Genomic DNA, 21,812 nt, shown 5'->3' on the forward strand with positions numbered 1-21,812 from the left:
ATTTCGCAGAATATCAAAAAATGGAAAAGGAAAATGTTTTTGTATTCGAAGTGTACTATGACGATGTAATAATGAATATTCGATAAAAAGTTTCGTGTCAACATGGCCACCGTCAACCAAGGGTATATCACATTTGATATTTTCATAACGTTTCATTTGAAATCACTACCATCATCAATGACAAAAATTTTAAATCATGGTCCTGTCGTTACTTCTTTAGGAAGGCTTAACAGATTGTCTCTGGTCTGGGTTCCTGGCCTGCAAGGCAACGAAGCTGCTGACTCCCTTGCAAAGGAGGGTGTGCAAGCAGCTTCATTGGACCAGAACCTGTCATTGACATCGCTTTAGTCATATCACATTTGATATTTTCATAGCGTTTCATTTGAAATAACTACCATCATCGGTGATAACAATTTCAAATTATGGTCCTGTCGTTACTTCTTTAGGAAGACTTAACAGATTGTCTCTGGTCTGGATTCCTAGCCTGGAAGGCAACGAAGCTGCTGACTCCCTTGAAAAGGAGGGTGCTGCAAGCAGCGTCATTGGACCAGAACCTGTCATTGGCATCGCTTTAGGCTTTGCGAAACAAACTCTGAACACCTGGATGGTAAAGAGATTTATGGACTTCTGGCAGAATTTTCCAGGATTGGCTCACTCCAAGGAGTTTATTCATCCTTCGAAGCTTGATACCAAGATGTTGAACTACAGTAGGGATGAACTACGATGTCTAACAGGCCTTCTTACAGGTCACTGTCATTTGAATCATTATATGCAGAGACTTGGACTGTCGAAAGACAGTGTGTGTCGCCTCTGTTTGGAAAATGATGAAACAGCAGAGCATATACTTTGTAGGTGCCCTGCTGGGGACCGAATCAGGTTCTCAGAGTTCGGCAGAGCCGTACTCATACCATCAGACCTGAAAAACCACTCACCATACAAACTAATCGGCTTCGTTAAGAAGCTGGGTTTATTTGGCAGAGGGCAAGTATTAAACTCTTAATAATGGGGTCAAATCCGAAACCGGTCGTATGAATAAAATTTACCAGTGGTATTTAGACAAAAGTGTTTTTATTCACTTCATTTAATTGTTTAAATCTGTTTAAACTCTGTGTAAAATATGTTTTTCCGTTAACCAGCTGTCGCACCCCTGCGAACGACAACCCTTAGAAGTCGAAACTTGTGCCAGCTAAGGATTAACGGGATCTTACCTTTTAACGTGTTATTCCTAACACGAGTTGGACGATAGTAAGTGAAAATCTATCGTCCAGCCTGGGACTTGAACTACCGACCAACACGGCGACCAATTCGAGTGAGTGAACAAAGCACCCACGTCGAACCGACCGGCTACCGACCGACCGAGTTGTAATGGTTATTTTTTACGAAATAGCAGATTTATCCCTTCCAGTGACATAAAGTCGTAAGTTTTTGTAAGAATTAGGTGAATCGTCTTTCAAACAGGTGCCGATGAGGAGTTGAAGACTATTATTTTCACCTGAAACTCTTATAAGTAACCTGAAGATTGTAACTTTTTCTTCAAAATGAAAATTTGAATCAATACTCTTTCATGTTATGTAGCATTCCTTTGTATATCAGTATCATATCTATTATGAATGTTTGGAGTCCGAACTGGATAGGTAAAAACTATTTCCATGTAAAGTAATGTTCAAAACTAGAATAAGTTATTTCCGAGGAATTTTTTATTACAATTTTAATGAAATTTATCAGACATATTTTAGTTGCCTACTAAATAACTAATTCAATTTTTACGTGATGGGTTCATTGGTAAAGTTGGCATTGATGATCTTTGATTTCATAAAAATATCTAATTTAACTTCCAAAACAATACTCCAGACCCCATTTTTTTTTCGCATATACATAGAGAAAGTTTTGGTTTGAAAATATCCCACCAATAAATCTACATTTCATTAAATGTTATCAAAAATATTCAAGTTTAACCCTCTTCCTGTTGACAGATTGATCTGATATTTGGTACAATTTAATAAATTCTGTATCATTGTAAATTCAAGATGACCGCATCTACAAAATGACGCATTAGATACATATTCTTCCACTACTATTATATATATATATATATATATATATATATATATATATATATATATATATATATATATATATATATATATTGAGTGTCTTGTCCACGAATTTCCCCCTTTTGATGTATATCATATACACTCGATAATAATCTATATCTATGTATATATATATATATATATATATATATATATATATATATATATATATATATATATATATATATATATATATATATATATATATATATATATATATATATACAGGGTGTTCCTTAAACACATGCTAATATTCAAGGAGGTAATTCTTAGACCCGTTTTAAGAAAAAAACTTCCTATGGACGTATGTCCTAAACGCCTTAACTTTTGAGATACAGGGTGGCAAAGTTTTCAAAAATAATCAGTTTTTTAATAATAACTGAGATAATTTTGTAGACATCTTTGGCATATTTGGTACATATGTTCCATGCCTCTGGCGCATTTTCTGATGTACAATTTTCTTAATTTTCTCTGCCAGTGGCGTACCTACGAGTTTTGAAATGTATATTTTTGGCGAAAAAAATACTATGCCACTGCTTTATCTTAAATTAAAAATTATTTTTAAAATCTCCATACATTTTTGAGCACATTTGATTTGCTGGGTTTTCTTTGTCCGACGCATGGTTTTCGCTCAAAAAATTAAAAATCGCTTTACTTAAGGATAAATTCCTTAAAAATCTGATGCGGTATCGTGCATCGACTGAAAGCAAACTAAGAGATCAGATTTGTTGCAAAATAATTGAGGATCTAAAAGGTATTTGTTTGTTGTCAGATGCACTGTTCTCAATTAAAATTACGTCATAACGCAGCACCACTTAATAATTTTTGAAAACATAAATTTAGTTATCCTGGAATAAATGACGTGTAGCACCTCTTGGAAATATGGAGTTTGTCGATATGTGATTTCTTTTAAAGATTAAAAGCAGAAAATACAGCGTACCCACCATAGCAATAAAAAACGAATTCTCTGTATGTACAAACGTCAGTAGCTAATATTAATGTTGGTTTAAAGTAAGGTGTTGGTGTTAAAAACTGTCACAGCGCGTTTTGATTGATTTTGAAGTGTCATTGAAGTTATTTTGGTAGTCCGCTGTTTTTCTGAATATCAGTAAATATGGTAAATTATACGAATGCGGAAATGGCGCAAATGCATTACGTATATGGCCTTGCCGATGGTAATGCAACAGAAGCCAGGCGCATTTATCAGGAAAGATATCCTAATCGTGCCTTACCAGATAGCCGAACCTTTTCAAATATTCATCGTCGACTTGGGGAAACTTGTAGTTTCAAGAAAGGGACTCCGGAAGGTAGACCTCGTGTAGTAAGAACTCCTGAAATTGAGGAAGCGGTGCTGCAAGAAATTGAGGAACATCCTGAGAAAAGTACGAGGAAGATCGCTAGAACTCTGGATATTTGTCAACAAATTGTTTGGCGTATTTTGGTTGATTTTTTGTTATACCCATACCATATTTCAAGAGTGCAGGCATTTCTCCCCAGAGATTTTCCACAGCGTGTGAACTTCAGTCAGTGGTATCTACAAAGTATTGCACTAAATTCGCAGTTTGAGACACAAATTTTGTTCATAGACGAAGCAAATTTTTCTCGGAATGCCATTCAAAATTTCCATAACAATCATGTGTGGGCTGAAGAAAATCCCCATGCAATAACCGAAACCCATTTCCAACACCAATTTTTGGTTAATGTATGGGCAGGAATTGTAGGTGATCATCTAATATGCCCATTTTTTTCTACCAGGACGCCTTGATGGTCGTTCTTATTTACACTTTCTCGAAGAAGACTCACCTGGGTTATTGGAAGATGTGCCACTTGCGTTAAGGAATCGAACATGGTACATGCACGATGGCGCCCCTGCTCATTTCAGTGTAATTGTCCGAAACCATTTGAATACAGTTTATCCTAATCGTTGGATAGGTCGCAGAGGACCTCAGCAATGGCCAGCAAGATCCCCCGATCTCAACAGTTTAGATTTTTTTTATGGGGTCACCTTAAAACTCTTGTGTATAAAACTCCCGTTAATACTTTAGAAGATTAAGGAGAGCGAATAGTTGCCTCGTGTGAAACTATACGAAATACGCCGGGAATATTTGAACGGGTGCGTAATTCCATGCGTAGAAGGGCGGAAGCATGCATACTAAGTGCAGGTGGCCACTTCCAACAATTTTTATAATCAGTTTTGGTATTATTACTAATTAACAAATTTGTGCTATTCCTTTAGACTTACTGTCACAAAATAAAATAAAACTCGTTTTTGTGAAAAATTTATTTTTTTGTAGATTATGTTTTCAAATATTATTAGGGAATTGGTAATGCGTTATGAAGCAATTTTCAGATTCTTATTCATTTTAGAATTGATCTAATTTCTTAATTTGCTTTCTGTCGATTTTTATTTTTTTGAGTGAAAATCATGCGTCGGACAAAGAATACCAGGAGATCAAATTTTCTCAAAAATAGATGAGGATTTCAAAAATGATTTTATTTTGAAAAGAAAGCATTGGCGTAGTACTTTTTCCCCAAAAATATTCAATGCGAAACCCGTAGGGATGCCACTGTTTGAAAAAATACAAATTTGTGTACATCAGAAAATGCGCCTTGAGGCATGGAACATATGTACTAAATATGCCAAAGATGTCTACAAAATTATCTGTTATTATTAAAAAACTGATTATTTTTGAAAACTTTGCCACCCTGTATCTCAAAAGTTAAGGCGTTTAGGACATACGTCCATAGGAAGTTTTTTTCTTAAAATGGGTCTAAGAATTACCTCCTTAAATATTAGCATGTGTTTATCCCTGTATATCAGAAGGGATAAACATATGAAACCCACAGAGAATTAGGGATAAACTGCTTGCCAATCCCAACGGAACTAGATCCTTCTGGTCGGTAGCTGAAGCTGTTGATCAGAACTTTACAAAACCCACAATTCCACTAATAACATAAGCGTATGGTTCAACTGCAACAACAACCATAGAAAAAGCAAATCTACTAGCTGAACATGGGCTCATGTAAGTACGAATTTTTTTTATTTCATTATTTGAAAGTTTATGTTTCAAATAGTACCATCTGCAAAAAATCTGAATTTTCACTCTTTATCTTCCCCTTCAAATTAATAGTTGAATGTGGTGTTCACCGAAACGGGACGTGGTGAAACTTGACGTCACATCAGCGACACATCACATCGTCACATCGGCGACAAGGGAGTGCTGACGGATAAGTAAAATACATACGTGTACTGAAGCCGTAGAGAGCAAGTTGTGCGTTGTTTACTGCAGTGTATCAACTGCGTGAGTATGTAACACGTGGCGTTACAGTTTATCTCGAAACCGGTTCAAAATAAAATAAGTATTATCTGAACAAAGTTAATCTAAAATTGGATGTAGAGCTGAAAAATGTTGAAATATACAGGGTGTTCCATTAAAAAAAATGAGTTCCACTCATTTTTTCATGAGATCAAAGTATCTGCATTTTTTGAAGACCCTGTATGAGGCAAATGAAAATATGACTCGGAGTGAAGATCCTCATAGTATCACTCCACTCCATTTCAAATTTGATCGTTTAAGTGGAAGAGAGCTCAAGATTATCAGCATTTATAAAAGTTCATGTTTGGTAAAAAAAATATCGAAATTAATTTATATCTTCTAAACGGTAATAGATAGGTATAGGGAAATAGTATATGATCTTGTTGACAAAGTGATAATGAATCATAATATGATATTATATACGGGGTGTTCCATTTGAAAAATCGAAGAAGCCGCTACTTTATAGTAGAAGCGAAAACGCCGCTTCGTATAAAATATTTCAGTCTTGCGCGTGCGCACATGTTACGCATGACTTCGTGTTTCATGTATCAATTTGGAAATTGAAAATCACGTAATATAATTCCTAAAACTCCATTCTCGAGATATCAATGTTTGAAATTGTTCTTTGATATGACCTATATGAACTTGATACCTATATGTTGGATAACTTCACACACAGTTTTGGCATTATCTTCAAATGTTCTACTGCTTATTGATGGTTTAATAATGTTATAACAACGTCTTGCTGAAAGAGACGTTTTTTGTATAATGAAAATATATATATATATATATATATATATATATATATATATATATATATATATATATATATATATATATATAATACGCCGTCTTTTATAATCATTTCATTATAATATATCCTGATTTTTTAATGTTTCTCATGAAATAATACAATGCGAACGTGAATCCAATGGAAATATAATCTAGTACCTAGAATGGACGTTCTAGAGACATATATTTCCGAACATCCCGAGGATTTATTAAACTGGAAATACTTAAAACGTCCAGACTTGGTCCTGGACATTCAGACGATGAATGGACATGTAATGAACGTCTTTAAAACGTCCTGTGCTATCTGGGTAGAAGTGATTTGGAATTGGGGTAAAAGTAATCAGGTTCAATTCAATTCCACAAAAACCCAAGCATTGGTTTTCTCCAAGGAGATAAAATAATGTCAGGTCGGACAATTCCGCTTTCTGCTTCGATAAGTTTGTTGGGGGTTAAAATGAACACCAATATGTCTTGGCATAATCATGTCACTGGAATTACTAAGGCTCCTTCTCAAATGCTTGGAACACTGTTCCGAACCAGAAAACTGTATACACCCAGCAACTGTTCATGCTTTATAAAGCTCAGATCAGACCTTCTTTGGAGTATTGTTTTCATGTACGGAGCTCCACCCCTAAGCATACCCTGAAGTTGCTGGATTCCATCCAGAAAAGAATCATCCGCCTGATTGGAGACGCGAACATTACGTGCAACCTTGATAGCCTGGAACATCGAAGAAAGGTTGGAGATTTGTCTCTCTTCTATAGATACTTTCACGGGAAGTGTTCAAGTGACTTGGCACATTTGATTCCACCAAGAGCGGTACATATCAGAAATACGCGAGGAACTCTGGCTGCTCATCGTTTTGAGGTTCAACTCAGCACACCTTGAACTCCACTGTTTAAGAACTCTTTCATCTGGAGAACTGCGTTTATGTGGAATAAACTTCCTGAGAACGTTTTTCCAAATGGATTCAATCTCCAGCGAATCAAATCCAATGTGAATCGCTACTTTCGGAAAGGCACCGCTCTGAGAGCGTCTTAAGGATTTTCCTGTAGTGCTCCTGTTTTGTCCTTGAAAAAAAGAACCAACGACCACCTCTGAGAGTCGCTGTCAGGCGGCTCCGGTGAGTATTAAAACTCATGTATAGATTACTAACATACAGTTTCTTACAGATACTCAGACACACATTTAGTTCGCGACCGAAAGACACTTACTTGTCATCGGTAAGGTTAAGGAGACCCCTGTGCATACATTACATTCAGTAAAATCACAACTAAAATTAACAGATCACGAAAGTGAAAGCACATAAAGGCGATGACTTTCGACCACAGGAGGTTAGAAGGAGGTTAGAAGTGGCCATCAGCAGTTTGAGGTCCACTCAGGGAGGAGTGGGGGTGGATGGACGAGATTCTAGCTCCTGCATACAGTAATCGTGTGGGGAAGATTCTATCTCAGGGCACTCAACCCCGGGGGGCATGGGGGATTATTTATCAGAATAGTTTACTCCGGTCGATTAAAGGCGAGTAAGGAGATCTGACGTAATTGTGAGTTCTGCGATGGTATGATAGTGATATTATCCGAATATGGAATTTACTTGTGACTGTAGATTAGTGAGAAAATTAAAGGTGGGCCATTCATCACCTAACGAAAAGAGTGTTATACTGAATGTCTACAATTATTTTAGGCAACAGAATCCTTCTAATACTGTTGAAAGTCTAGTTGAAATGTCGTCTACAGCAATGGGATATAGAAAATCAACTGTATATAAAATTTTGAATGGAGAACAATCGGATGGCATAACCTCAACCAAACAGAGACAACGAAGGTCAAAATTATCAAAAGTGAAGCTGGGTGATTTAAAAAAAATGCAGTTCGTAGTGTAGTTCATTAATCATTAATTTTTTTCTAACAAGCAATTACCAACTTTAGATAAAGGTTCACAAGTTATTACCGATGATCTTGATTTGTCCACAAGTAAAATTGAACTTTCGGAAAGTTTTACAAGAATAAAACTCCAAATACGAATCATTGGGCAGACGATTCCGAAGTTATTGTATGTTGGAGATAAGACCACTTGAGAAAAAAAATTAGACAGAAAACAAGAACTTTTGTTATTCAGACGAAACGTGGGGTAATGAAGCATACTCTGTAGAAAGAGTTTGGGAAGACAAAAACATAAAAACAGCTCAAGAAACATTTCTACAAGAATTTTCAACTGATCTCAAGGAATCAACAAGTAATTGTCGATGAATACTATTGTTACCCATATTGATAGTGTAAATGGATTTCTCGAAGAGGTTCCACTTCTCTCTGAGTAAAAAAAAGGTTGTGATTTTTTTGTAGAAGAAGGTTGTATGCACTTTCAAAATTGTATAAATAAACAAATATTATAGTTTTTGGGAAAGAAAGTGTTTGGCTTCCTACTACTCCACCTTGATACAAAAAAATGTGGGAATCTTCCAAAGAAAGGATGAAAGTAATCAATTTTAAAAGAAGTGAATTCATACATAGATGTGTAGATCATGCAAAGAAGTAACTCTCAGACACAAACTGGAAGAAAAAGTCCTCCTGAAACAACTACTGTCATTTGATACCAATATTGAAGTAGTTGTGAGAAAAATATGTAATCCGCCATTTGATAACTGCGGCCATTTCGAATTTGCATCTTTTCCAAAGTCTACTACTATTCTACAAGTAAAGCCCTGTCAATTGATACCCATATTGAAGTAGTTGTGAAAAAATATAATTCCTAATACTCCAGCTGCGGACATCTTGAATTTACAATGATAAAGATTTTGTATTAAATTGTATTGTCATGGAAGACCAAAAGAAATACCCAGGTCTTGGTTTAGTCATCGGATGGAAGGAAATTAATCAAAGACCATCATGGCTGGAGGTACCAGGTTATTCGTAAGCGGTTAAGTGCTACTGGGCCCAATGGAACTCCCTTACTTTGGAAAATTGGGTTCTGAAGCGGGTGTTGGAGTCTGAAAATGGTGGAGAAGAAAGGCGCCAGACAGTGGTATCCAGGAACAGAGGACGGGAGGTGCTCAAAGAATTCCATGATGGAGTCACTGGAGGACATCTGGGGGTAACGGTTTTACTGGGTTAATTGTCAAGCTGACTTCAAGGACTGGTGCAGAAAGTGTGCTTTATATGCTGCTAGTAACGGACCTCCAATGCGCCAGTGTAACGTGGGTAGTTCCTTTGAGAGAATCGCCATCGACATCGCCGGCTCGTTCCTAGAGTCCGACCATGGGAACAAATACATCCTGGTAGCCATGAACTACTTCAGTAAGTGGGCAGAAACCTATGCCCTGCCCAACCAGGAAGCCTGTACCGTCGCTGACGTCCTGGTAAAGGAATGGATATATCGATTCGGTGTCCCATTGGAAGTGCATTCGGACCAGGGCAGAAATTTCGAGTCCAACCTGTTCCAAGAAATGTGTAAACTGTTGGACATTCGAAAGATCAGAACTATAGCCTTACGAGGCAACGGCCAAACCCCTACCAATATTATAATGGGCCAAGAGCTGCAGCTTCCTTGTGATCTGAAATTTGGGACACCGCCAGAACAAGACACTGCAGGGAAGGCTATGTCAGCAAGCTTTGGTAGAGAATGGACGAAATCCATGAACGAGTCCGTCTGAAAATCAGGAGTGCCAGCAATAGGATGAAGAAGGCCTATGATATCAAGGCATATGCTGGAGGATTCGAAACCATTGACCTAGTTGGGCTGTACAACCCTAAGCGACGCCGTGGTTTATCACCGAAGTTGCGGAACTCGTGGGAAGGTCCGTACAAAATCATGAAGAAGATAAATGACCTCGTCTACCGAATCTATAAGCCACCTCAAGAAAAGCCTAGGGTCGTCCATTTCAATAGATTGGCTCCTTATGCTGAAAATCACGACCAAGTTCGCGCCCTCAGACCACCAGAGGATGAAATAAAGTTCCAGTAGTTCATGTCTTTATACTCGAACGGACAGAAAGTCGTACATGGGGTAACTCAAGAAGAGCCACGAGACCTTTTCAAGGTTCCAGTTGAATATGCACAAGCTCACTGCGTGACAGAGGATCTCTTAATGTCCAGGGGTATCGCTGTGGTATTCAACAAGAAATTTGGTCAGCTCCAAACATTACGAAAAAAGAATCCAGAAGTCGGAGGAGTGCTACAGTTGAAGAAGGCCAGAGAAACATTTTCTACTTGGTGATCAAAAAGCGGCATCAAGATTTTGGTGTGCGGTAACCATCTTCCAAGACCGAGCATGAATACTGTTCCATCGAACTTCACAGTAGATCTGAAGAGTCCTGCAGGTATTGACACACGCCAAGGATGACATGTCGGGGTAAAACGTCTCTAAGAAGGGGGCAATGAACCGTCTACAGAATTCTCGAAAGGACCTTTACCGATATAAGCCCGTCTTCCCGACCCAAGAGGGCAGTTCAGAAAGTGAATCGAGAAATTAAAACAGTGGAAATAAATTAAAGGTTAGTTGCTAAATATTGTTATAAATAAATTAGTTTGTGATTATTGAAATATTGTTGGAAATAAATTTGTTCAAGACAGTTGATTCATTGATTTGTCACACTATGTAAATCCATGTTTGGAAACTGAATAATCCTTTAGGTATAATTATATAGAAACATACCTTGTGAAAAGGCACGTTCGATCCATCTGCCGTTCCCTCTAGTTCTCTGACGTACTGAGGAAAGTTTTTTTTCAAGGAGTTCAAGGTGTCTTCATAGGCTCGTCTTCCTTCTGGTGTCGAATAAGCTGGCAAAAACTCTTCGTTCAGAGCCTTACAGCTAGTGACGAAACTCTGAATTATACCCGAAAATGTTCTGCCCTGTAAAAAATAAAAATGAATAAAATCCAGTGGAGAAAACAAAATGAATCTATTAAAAACGAATAGTAATACGAAGCTGGATGTAGTGAAAATAAGCCACTATTGAATTGAAGAGCTTGAAAAGACTAGAAAAATAGAAATTTTTCGCATGTCAATTTTGCGACGAAAACCAAATAAATTTCATTATAAGTTCGAACTTCCATCGTCTGATATTATATAAATTGATTTGAGATCCCTGAAAGAGATAATAAAAAAGGAAGAATTAAAAATGAATAGCTGAAAATAACAATTATATTAAGCAAAAAAACTTGAAATGAAATAATAGTGAAATAGAATACAAGTCGAAATAGAACAAATGAACAAAAAATTAAAATAAAATAAAAAGTTGAGAGATTCCAAGCCATGTTACTTCACGACGTTTCGATTGTTAGTATCCACAATCATCTTCGGGTGATGACTGGACTAATTCCTCCGAGAGATGACTATTTATGGGTCATTCGAGTACTTCCACTTATCTCTGCTTTCCTTTTTCCGCTTCATCGGTTTAGTGAGAGATGACCGTTTGGCGGGGGTTGGCCATTTTTCGCTTGATTATGGGTTTCCATATGTTGCGTATCTCTACGCTAACTTGGCTGAATACATTGTTGGATAACATGTATTTGTATTTTCCGTACTCACAGGATATCCGGTCGAAAGACTCCAACAGATAAAACAACACAACGATGGACAGCATTTACGCCCAGATAGCACAGGACGTTTTAAAGATGTCCATTACATGTCCATTTATCGTCTGAATGTCCAGGACCAAGTCTGGACGTTTTAAGTATGTCCAGTTTAGTAAATCCTCGGATTGTCCAGAAATATATGTCCGTAGAACGTCCATTCTAGGTACTTCATTAAATTTCCATTGGATTCACGTTCGCATTAAATTATTTCATGAGAAACATTAAAAAATCAGGATATATTATAATGAAATGATTATATAAGACGGCGTATATATAAAAAACGTCTCTTTCAGCAAGACGTTGTTATAACATTATTAAATCATTAATAAGCAGTAGAACATTTGAAGGTAATGCCAACTGTGAGTGAAGTTATCCAACATATAGGTATCAAGGTCATATAGGTCATATCAAAGAACAATTTCAAACATTGATATCTCGAGAATGAAGTTTTAGGAATTATATTATGTGATTTTCAATTTCAAAATTGATACATAAACACGAAGTCATGCATAACATGACGTAATAAATAAAAAATAAATAATTTATAGTCTACAGAAACGCATGAAAGAAAGAAATAGAACATTCTGTGAATATCTTTTTGAGCTTCTGATTATGTCCATGAAATGTTCTCAAATGGACGTTCTGAAAACATCCTGTAAATGTCCATTTGAAGACTTGTAATGTCCTATTATGGACGTCCTAAAGACATCCTGATTATAAACGGACGTTTTGAGGATGTCCTGAATGTCCAAGCGGGACGTTTTAAAAACGTCCATAAGATGTATTTGTGCTATCTGGGCGTACGTAGGTCACCAAACTAAAAATATAACAAACATCTTCAAACCCCTGAACATCAACATCACATACAAACCAAACACGAAAATAACACAAAAAATAAACAGTTATGAGAAAGAGAAGACAAAAACCTAAACGGGGTGTACAGCATACAATGCTCGGACTGCAACGAATTCTATATCGGTCAGACCAAGAAAAAACTGATCCAAAGGTACGACGAGCACAAAAAGGCATACATGAAGCCAATAATATATACACACATCGGAAAAGTCTAGGGATATTTTTAAAAATCGCAATAATTTTTTTTTAGATCGCTTTAGGGAAAAAAAAAGTTGACGGGTGATTATTAAACGAATGTAACTTACAACAAAATTTATTAAATGGTCAAAAATACTGAGTGCGCATATAAGCAAAACTAAAAAAAAATATGGCTCTTCTTTGGCACCCCGAAAAAAAATCATAATACAAAAAAAATTGGAATCAGTACAAAGTATGGCCTCCACGCTGGTTTATTACGGCCCTACATCTATCGTGCATCGACAAAATAAGATTGTCAATGTCTTGTTGAGGTACATTTGCCCATTAAAAGCTCTCTCAATTGAAACGTTGTGTGAATGTTCCCCATATGAGGAGTAATTCTTCGTGTAAGCATGTCCCACACATGCTCGATGGGATTCAGGTCCGGTGATTGTGCTGGCCATGGCAATACATCAACTCCTTCGTTGGTTAGCCAGTCAGTCACTAGACGCGCGACATGTGGACGAGCATTATCGTGCATTAGGTGGAAGTTTTCACCAACAGCACCAGCAAACGGACGGACGATAGGTAGAAGAATGGTGTCGAGGTACTGTCGAGCTGTGAGGGAGCGATTTGGAAAAACAAGATCGGTTCTGCCGCCGATCATGATTCCGCCCCATAGCACTACTGTACCACCTCTGTATATGTGGACTTCCTGGACGTGTCTCAAACGTTCATTATTTCCAGGTTATCTCCACAGTCTTACTCGACGAGAATCTGGATGAAATCCAAATCTGGATTCGTCTGTAAACAAAACTGTGGCCCAATCATTTGCATCCCAGTTTTGATGTTCTTGACAACACGTTAACCAACTCAGGTGCTGTGATTGTCGGTTGTCTTCTTGCGGTTAAGACGAAAAATTGGTCTTGAACTGCAGTTGTAGCACGTCCTCGCCCTGGATGTTGTTCGGCTGGACTGCCAGTTTCACGGAAACGCCGCCACAATCGACTGATAACACTTTGGGAGACCCCCAAACGAAGAGCTACATCATTTTGTCGCATGCCACCTTGAAGAAACCCTACAGGTCTATTCATCTCAGCCAATGGTAAGTGATGGCGTTCTATGTTAAAGCGCAATATTTCCAGTTTAATTGCTGAGCAAGAACTGTATAGAATGTACAAACTCGACACTTTCAGATTATTCATTTTAGCCGAAAACCTACAGTTTGTAAAAAACTTGATAAAACATTAGTTACCGTTTTTGCAGGCTTTGTTCAACCCATAGAAATCTACAGGGTGGTCGAGTGTACCAATTTAATCGAAATTAAACGACCTCATGCATTTATTTTTACGATATTTAGTATGTTATAAAAATATCCCTAGACTTTTTCGATGTGTATATATATATATATATATATATATATATATATATATATATATATGTATATATATATATATATATATATATATATATATATATATATATATATATATATATATATATCACTTGCCAAAATAGAAAATTCCTTAAATCTAAGAATGTCCTAAATCTACAACGAACAACGAACTATTCAATATGAAAACACCGAAAAAATGTGGTAATTGTCAGTTTATGAATTGCAGGTCACTATAATTCGGCAGAGTCCAATTTCTGGTTCTGATTTCGAGTACTTTTTATTGTCTTATTCAGTTCGTAGGTTTTTTCATTAATATATGCATATATTGTTCATACATGGTTTAAGTAAATAGCTTACTTTCCTCCAACGCAGGTGTGTGTGTGGTGTGATATTTCTGTGAAGCTGGAACTCATGGATTTCTTACTCGACTTGGCTGGACAGGTAGGTTTTTTCACTGAATTTATTATTACTAATCAGTATTTACTACTATTCTGTTTAATTCTTAATTCATATACTAAATAATTCAAATTTTACGGAGAGAAAAATTTAGCGTGGCGTCTCTTTTAGTTGCCTCAAGAAGAATCTCGTTGTTGATAAAAAAAATTGAAAATCTATCTCGTTCCCCTAGTTACCATCTATCAATTTTCACATATACAAATTTTCAAATTCTTTTTCAGGAAAATTTTCTATTCTACTAATTTAACATTGGCTCTTAAATTAAGATACATTTTCTTTTTATAGTTTCGTACAGCAATAGTTAACCTCCTTTTCATGTAAATATAAATATTTTTCAAAAGCATCACTTCATGTCAGTTTCTAAGGAAGTTATTCACAATAATAAATTTTGAATTTTAATTCAATAAATAATTCCTAAATAATAACAATTAGTTTATCATCGTTTTTTCATCACAGATGTTAATTTAATTCTTATCTGACATTTCTTTCTAACCTATATCGATTATCAGTTTTTCGTATTTTGATGCGTTTCAATGTAAGAATGTTAATATTTGAATTTCCCACTCTTATTTGCTTGTTTTCGGTCAAAGCTGTGGGTTTCAATATATGTACAGGGTGTCCTTGCTGTAATTTTGTATCTGAATTCCTTCATGATGTTTTTTAAAATTCCCATACACTGTTGTATTTCGAGTCTTTTCATAACTATATATATATATATATATATATATATATATATATATATATATATATATATATATATATATATAAAACTTAACAATCATATAAAAATTTCTTCAAACATATTTTATATCAGGAAAACTTAAAATTTATCTATCACCAAAAACTTGAAATATTCCATATCAGTTAAAAGATAAAACATCATAAGAAACCAATAATTGCGTATCATACAAAATTTGTAACAAAAATTATTAGTTGAAAACCTAGTCAGAGTCATTACATAAGGATTCATCTATAAGTTGTGTGATTTTTGTTTTCAGTTTCGCCTTTATTTTTCTATTTGTAACGGCTTTCAAAGCTAAACCTACCTAATCCCCAAAGGCTAGGTCTGAATCTGTTTTTTTATTTGGCTGGGTGGTAATTGAATTAGTAATTTTGGTGACAGCTTCCACAGTATCTTCTTTCCATTTTCTTTTTTTAATATTTGGATACGTGTTTTTGAAAGATTTGCGTGGTTTTACACCTTCGGAATTTTTCATCACTCAATTTTTCATCATCGTCAAAAAATGGATACCTTACCTTACCTCTCTGCATTACCTCACCTTACCTTGCATTATTATAAACTAGGGGTAAGTAATGTATAGCTTCGAGAATCGAATTATGTTACCTATAAATTAATTCGAAAACCACATTTGCCTTCACGCGTCTGCCCGCGTTCGAGACGCGTTCTTGGCGATGGCGCTTTATTGCTTAGACTTCCCCTCTACCCCCACGCATTGTCCCCCGTCGTCCTACAGTAGACGCGACGCATAATGACTCACTGCGTTGCGTCAAGTTAATCTTATCGTGATAACTTTTAAACGATTCATCCAAATTAATTAGTGTAGGAGACAAAGTTTATCTATGTTAAATACTTGAAACTACAATTGCATCAATTTATAAGAATTGACAGATATTCCAAAATGTACATTGTAAACAAAGTATCCAATTTAATTTTATTTGTGGCTCAGTATTTTGCATATAGTGGCTACCACACTAGAGGTAGATATATACTATCGCAGACTTCAATTTAGAACTATTTAAGATAAACAGTTTTACGGTACATTATCTGTATGTAACTCCAACGGTATAGGTAGCACACGCCAAGATGGTTCTCAGGAAGCAAACATTTTTTCGACTTATTTAATAGTTATCGTTATATTATGAGCAAAATTACACAAAACCTTTGTGAATTGTAGCCTATATGTTTTTCTGCTGTATAAGCTGTATTTATGTAAAGTTTCATCTAAATCCGTTCAGTCGTTTAGGCATGAAAGAATCGAAAACATACATACATACATCCTTCTCTACAAACTTTCACATTTATAATAGTATATAGATATACCATTTTTATGTTATTTCTAACCTGACTGTGTACTATATCTACGTACCTACGTATGTACCTCATTGTGTCTTATCCACCTAACCAATTCGACTGTTCATATTCAATGTTATATTGTCACAAAGAAATGAAATTGATTTTATTTGATAAGAATAAATTTTGAGTTATATATCCATTACATAAAAAAATATTTCATTCCGATTTTTCAACACACTGTACAAACAATTGAAAAAAAATTAGATGATTCATACATTAGAGAAACAGATTTACTAACTCGGATATGAAATACTCGCAGCGGCAGTAAATCTGCCTAGTTAAACAATAACTACTTTTTGCTTGAATATTGATAATGGTGAAAGGATAAAGTAATAACTTGATTTCGAATATAAATTGTAACTAAATGTTCATGGTAAGTAAAAGTGAAAAAAAATTCTTGAGGAATGTGTTATATAAAAAAGGTGAACTTATTAGAAAAGAATGACATCAACAGCAAAACCATACGAGAAACACGAAAACGAAACACGGGAAATTCAAGTGCAAATTTATATTGCGACTAAGATAAATCAGTTGTTTACCTCGTATAAACAAAACTCGGTAATATTTCGGCTTAAATGGTAACACTTATTTCGACTATTCATGGTTTAGTTACATATTTTGGCAGATATACTTGACCCATTTTTCTACATTTTTGAAATTATGAAATATTGACATGGTATTATTTATTTCTCTTGAAAAAAAGGTACCTAATAGGATTTGCTCCATTTTTTTGTGTTTCCGATTAATTAATTACTTTAATTTCAAACAAGCACATGATACGTATCATATCGAGTCAAGGTATCTATTTACCATAATCTCGCTCAGATTTTTCACAAGATCAAATTCCAATCATGTATAATATGCATGGAATAAATGCATGAATAGGTATTTCCTCTGAACTAATTTATTCTATAAAAAAAATCATTCATTTGAGACGTTTATGACTGGCTTTCTATTTTTTTCTGAATACACTACTGGTGAGTCATACAAACAACGGCTTAGTATCCATAAATTTGGAAATATGCCAGAAGAGATTGCAGAATTTTCAAATTTACGAGACTCACAAGAATTTACTGGGCCTTGTTTCCGCAGTACTACTTTTTTTTTTAGGACGAAACACAAGAACTACAGGAAAATCCTTAGGGCGTTCTCAGAGCGGTGCCTTTGTGAAAATAGCGATTCACATTGGATTTGAATCGCTGGAGATTAAATCCATTTGGAAAAACGTGCTCAGGAAGTTTATTCCACATAAACGCAGTTCTCCAGATGAAAGATCTCTTAAACAGTGAAGTTCGAGGGGTACTGAGTTGAACCTCAAAACGATGAGCAGCCACAGTCTGTCGCGTATTGCTGATATGTACCGCTCTTGGTGGAATCAAATGTGCCAAGTCACCTCACGACAAATCTCCAACCTTTCTTCGATATTTCCGGCTATCAAGGTTGCTCGTGATGTTCGTGTCTCCAATCAGGAGGATATATCTTTTCTGAATGAAATCCAACAACTTCAGGGTATGTTTGGAAGCAGATCTCTATACATGAGAAAAATACTCCAAAAAGGTCTGATCTGAGCTTAATAAAGCATCAAAAGTTGCTGAGGTGTGTACAGTTTTTTGGTTCGGAACAATGTTCCAAGCTTTTGAGAAGCACCCTTTCAATTCTAGCGGCATGATTGTGCCAAGACAAATTGATGTCCATTTTAACCCCCAACAAACTTTTCTAAGCAGAAAGCGGAATTGTCCGACCTGACATTATTATATCCGGTTCGGCGACATTTATCTTCTTGGAGAAAACCGATGCTTGGGTTTTTGTGGCATTGAATTGAACCTGGTTACTTTCACCCCAATTCGAAATCACTTCTAGATCCAATCAATCAATAGATCAATCAATATGCTTTATTGTCGGAAGATTAGTATCTTATTGACAAAGTCTTTTAAAAAAAATCAAATGAATGTCATGATTTATAAAAAATTCAAAATACAATACATTACATAAAATATAAAAAATACAAACATAGCAATTTCACAAATAAAACATACGTGACATAAAATATAAAAAATACAAACATAGCAATTTAAAAAATAAAACATTAAGAAGACAGATGAGTTTAGGTGGACATTATAGGTTATCATGGTAGAATTCATGGATCGAATAATAAGCTTTTTTGATTAAAAGATCTTTAACTGTACTTCGGAACTTTTTGATATCTGTGCTAATTTTTAGAATGGTAGGAAGGTGATTATATACTTTAATACTTTCATAAATCAGAGAATGCTGAGTCAAGGTGAATTTTGGAATAGGTAAGTAAAGCATATGGTTCTGTCTGGTGTTGTGACTATTTGTTCCGGGAGTGTACATGCTAGTTTTATTTTTATGAATTAAGCATACTGTTTCCATTATGTATAAATAGGTGACAGGTAATATTTTGTGGCTGATGAATAAAGGCTTGCAGTGATCTCTCGGCTTAGACTTTGTAAGGTATCTCAAAGACCTCTTCTGTAGCGTATTCTGTAATTGTAAACTACAATGGCCCCAGATAGCTATTCCATAGCGAATATGAGATTCGATCAGTGCAAAGTAAGCCATTCTAGCTGCAGTGTGCCCTAGTTCATTTGATATCACTCCAATAGCATAACATCCACTAGATACTTTTTTACTCAGACGGGATACATGTTCTTTAAAATTTAATTTATTGTCTATGTGTATGCCTAGGAATTCAGTGTGCTGTTTGTTTTCTATGTAGTGGTTATCCAAATCTAAATCGTCTACTATACATTTGGAAGTAACTAGTTTTGTTTTGTTTAGGTTGAAGCACAAGGAGTTTGCGTTACACCAGGCTTGAATTTGTTGAATATCTATTTTTATCGTATTTGATAGCTGATTAATTTCTTCATTACTCCACTTAATAGTGGTATCGTCGGCAAATACAGTAAATTGTCCTGCAATGTTATTAGTTATTAGGTCATTTAAGTATATTAAAAACAACACTGGTCCTAAAACAGACCCCCGAGGTACACCATGTTTTATGTCACTGAGATCAGACTGTCCACTTGATGTTTTCACCACCTGTCGACGTCCTGTCAAATATGAACCAAATCAATTCAAATTTGTTACTCTTATCCCATAATGGCTGAGCTTCCGCAGCAGTATCTTATGATCAACGCAATCGAAAGCGTTCGAAAAATCACAAAACACTGATGCACCAGCCTTGCTATCATTTATGCTAAAGTATGCATTTTTTAAAAAGATATGCAACATCCTGCTGCCGGAGAAGATGTGCCTCCGTAGCCGATGTCCTGGAATCCAAATGGAATGAAGAGACAAGTGTGCTGTTGTCAGCTATAATATCCCAAGGACATTGATAACTAACGAAATAATTTTATCACAGTTTTCGAAAGCACGTTATTTGGTAACATCCCGACGCCGAAGGCGGAGGGATGTTACCTAAAATAACGTGCTTGAGGAAGTTGTGATAAAATTATGAGTTATTTATCAATGTTCAAGGGATATTCGCTGAGAAAATTTTTTGCAATTCGAACAAAATTATTTATTGAACACACAGTTATTAAAAGAACAATTCGAATAATGATATAACTCCATAAATATTTTCCAAGTGTATTTTTTACTATTGACAGTATTTTTTGGTGTATTTTCTTCAATGATTTTGTCAATTGCCGCATCATTTTGAACACCAAAGCGAGGAAGTGACATTTTCGAAATAAATTGAATTACTGAAACTTGAACTATACATGGGTATTATTTAATCGGCATGATAAAATAATTAGCGAATAGAAATACAAATCAATTCAAAGAACTATGATTATTAAGAAAAAAGGAAAGAAGAAAAAAAAAAGGAAAGAAGAAAAAAAAAAACACACACACACATCAAAGGTGCTGCTTCGTTCCCTCCTGTTCATAAAAGAGGACATATGCCTCATTGCTCACAATTGATTTTGGCGAAATTGGGAACACCTGTGAATCGTTGTATTCATGCCATGTGCCACTATATGGGTGTCTGCAATATGCTGTGTAATGTCCGTTGTAAGTAGTCCCACTGTGATTTGAAAGTGCATATAGATTATAATGACAAGGAGCCACATTCTCTGCTGCATAACTGCTCATATCTAATCCATCTGAAGAAAAGTCAATGTAAACGTTCAATTTGCCACTGAACCTTTCCGTCGGAGAGAATCTTTTCAAATGAATTACTAAAATACGGGGAAACTTATAGATTGATAAGGACTTTGTACATTTTCTCCTTTGCTTGCACCTCGAAAACATTGGTTTTTCATTTCCATCCAGAGTTTCCTCTTTTGTGAAAGAATCCAAGCAATGTGACAAACTCACTTGGCCAGATCTTTGTGGTATGGGAAGGGACAAATCCCAGAAAGGATCAAAGATAACTGATGAGTGTCCACAGTGTGTGCACTTCATAGTGGATTTCAATTTTACTGAAATGTCAAACAACTTTATTGTGTTGGTTGCTTAGCAATGTCATGACATAAGTGATAACTACCCGTGAAAACTATCCATGGGTAGTTATCATTGTAATGATGGTTTCATTGGTTATTACGACACACATGACTAGAAATAGACAAATTTGATAGGATAATTTTTTTGGCAAAAATTTTTCAGCTATAATATCCCAAGGACATTGATAACTAACGAAATAATTTTATCACAGTTTTCGAAAGCACGTTATTTGGTAACATCCCGACGTCGAAGGCGGAGGGATGTTACCTAAAATAACGTGCTTGAGGAAGTTGTGATAAAATTATGAGTTATTTATCAATGTTCGAGGGATATTCGGTGAGAAAATTTTTTGCAATTCGAACAAAATTATTTATTGAACACACAGTTATTAAAAGAACAATTCGTATAATGATATTCCGTTGATCTTGCTGTATTTGCCTCGGTTACTGCATAGGTGTTTCCACGCATACTATTGATTATTTGGTTATGATGTTCCTGATCAATCAACAACTTTATTGTGTTGGTTGCTTAGCAATGTCATGACATAAGTGATAACTACCCGTGAAAACTATCCATGGGTAGTTATC

General features: G+C 35.6%; 1 protein-coding gene across 2 annotated transcripts in view; it reads right to left on the bottom strand.

Annotated features, from left to right (window-relative positions):
• The window catches only part of tan (C45 family peptidase tan), a 105,712-nt gene that overhangs the window by 60,398 nt on the left and 23,502 nt on the right, over positions 1-21,812 (bottom strand). For both annotated transcript variants that reach the window (XR_012465198.1, XM_074174071.1), the window contains exon 2: positions 10,854-11,051. Coding sequence is in view for 1 of the 2 variants with exons in the window: in XM_074174071.1 (XP_074030172.1) it covers positions 10,854-11,051 (198 nt within the window). In the remaining variant the exon portion in view is untranslated. The remainder of the gene's footprint in view (positions 1-10,853; positions 11,052-21,812) is intronic.

The sequence above is a fragment of the Leptinotarsa decemlineata genome, unplaced genomic scaffold (genome assembly GCF_025532065.1).
Source record: "Leptinotarsa decemlineata unplaced genomic scaffold, Ldec_3_MD MMD2_P_RNA_scaffold_12, whole genome shotgun sequence".
NCBI classification, from domain to species: Eukaryota; Metazoa; Arthropoda; class Insecta; order Coleoptera; family Chrysomelidae; genus Leptinotarsa; species Leptinotarsa decemlineata.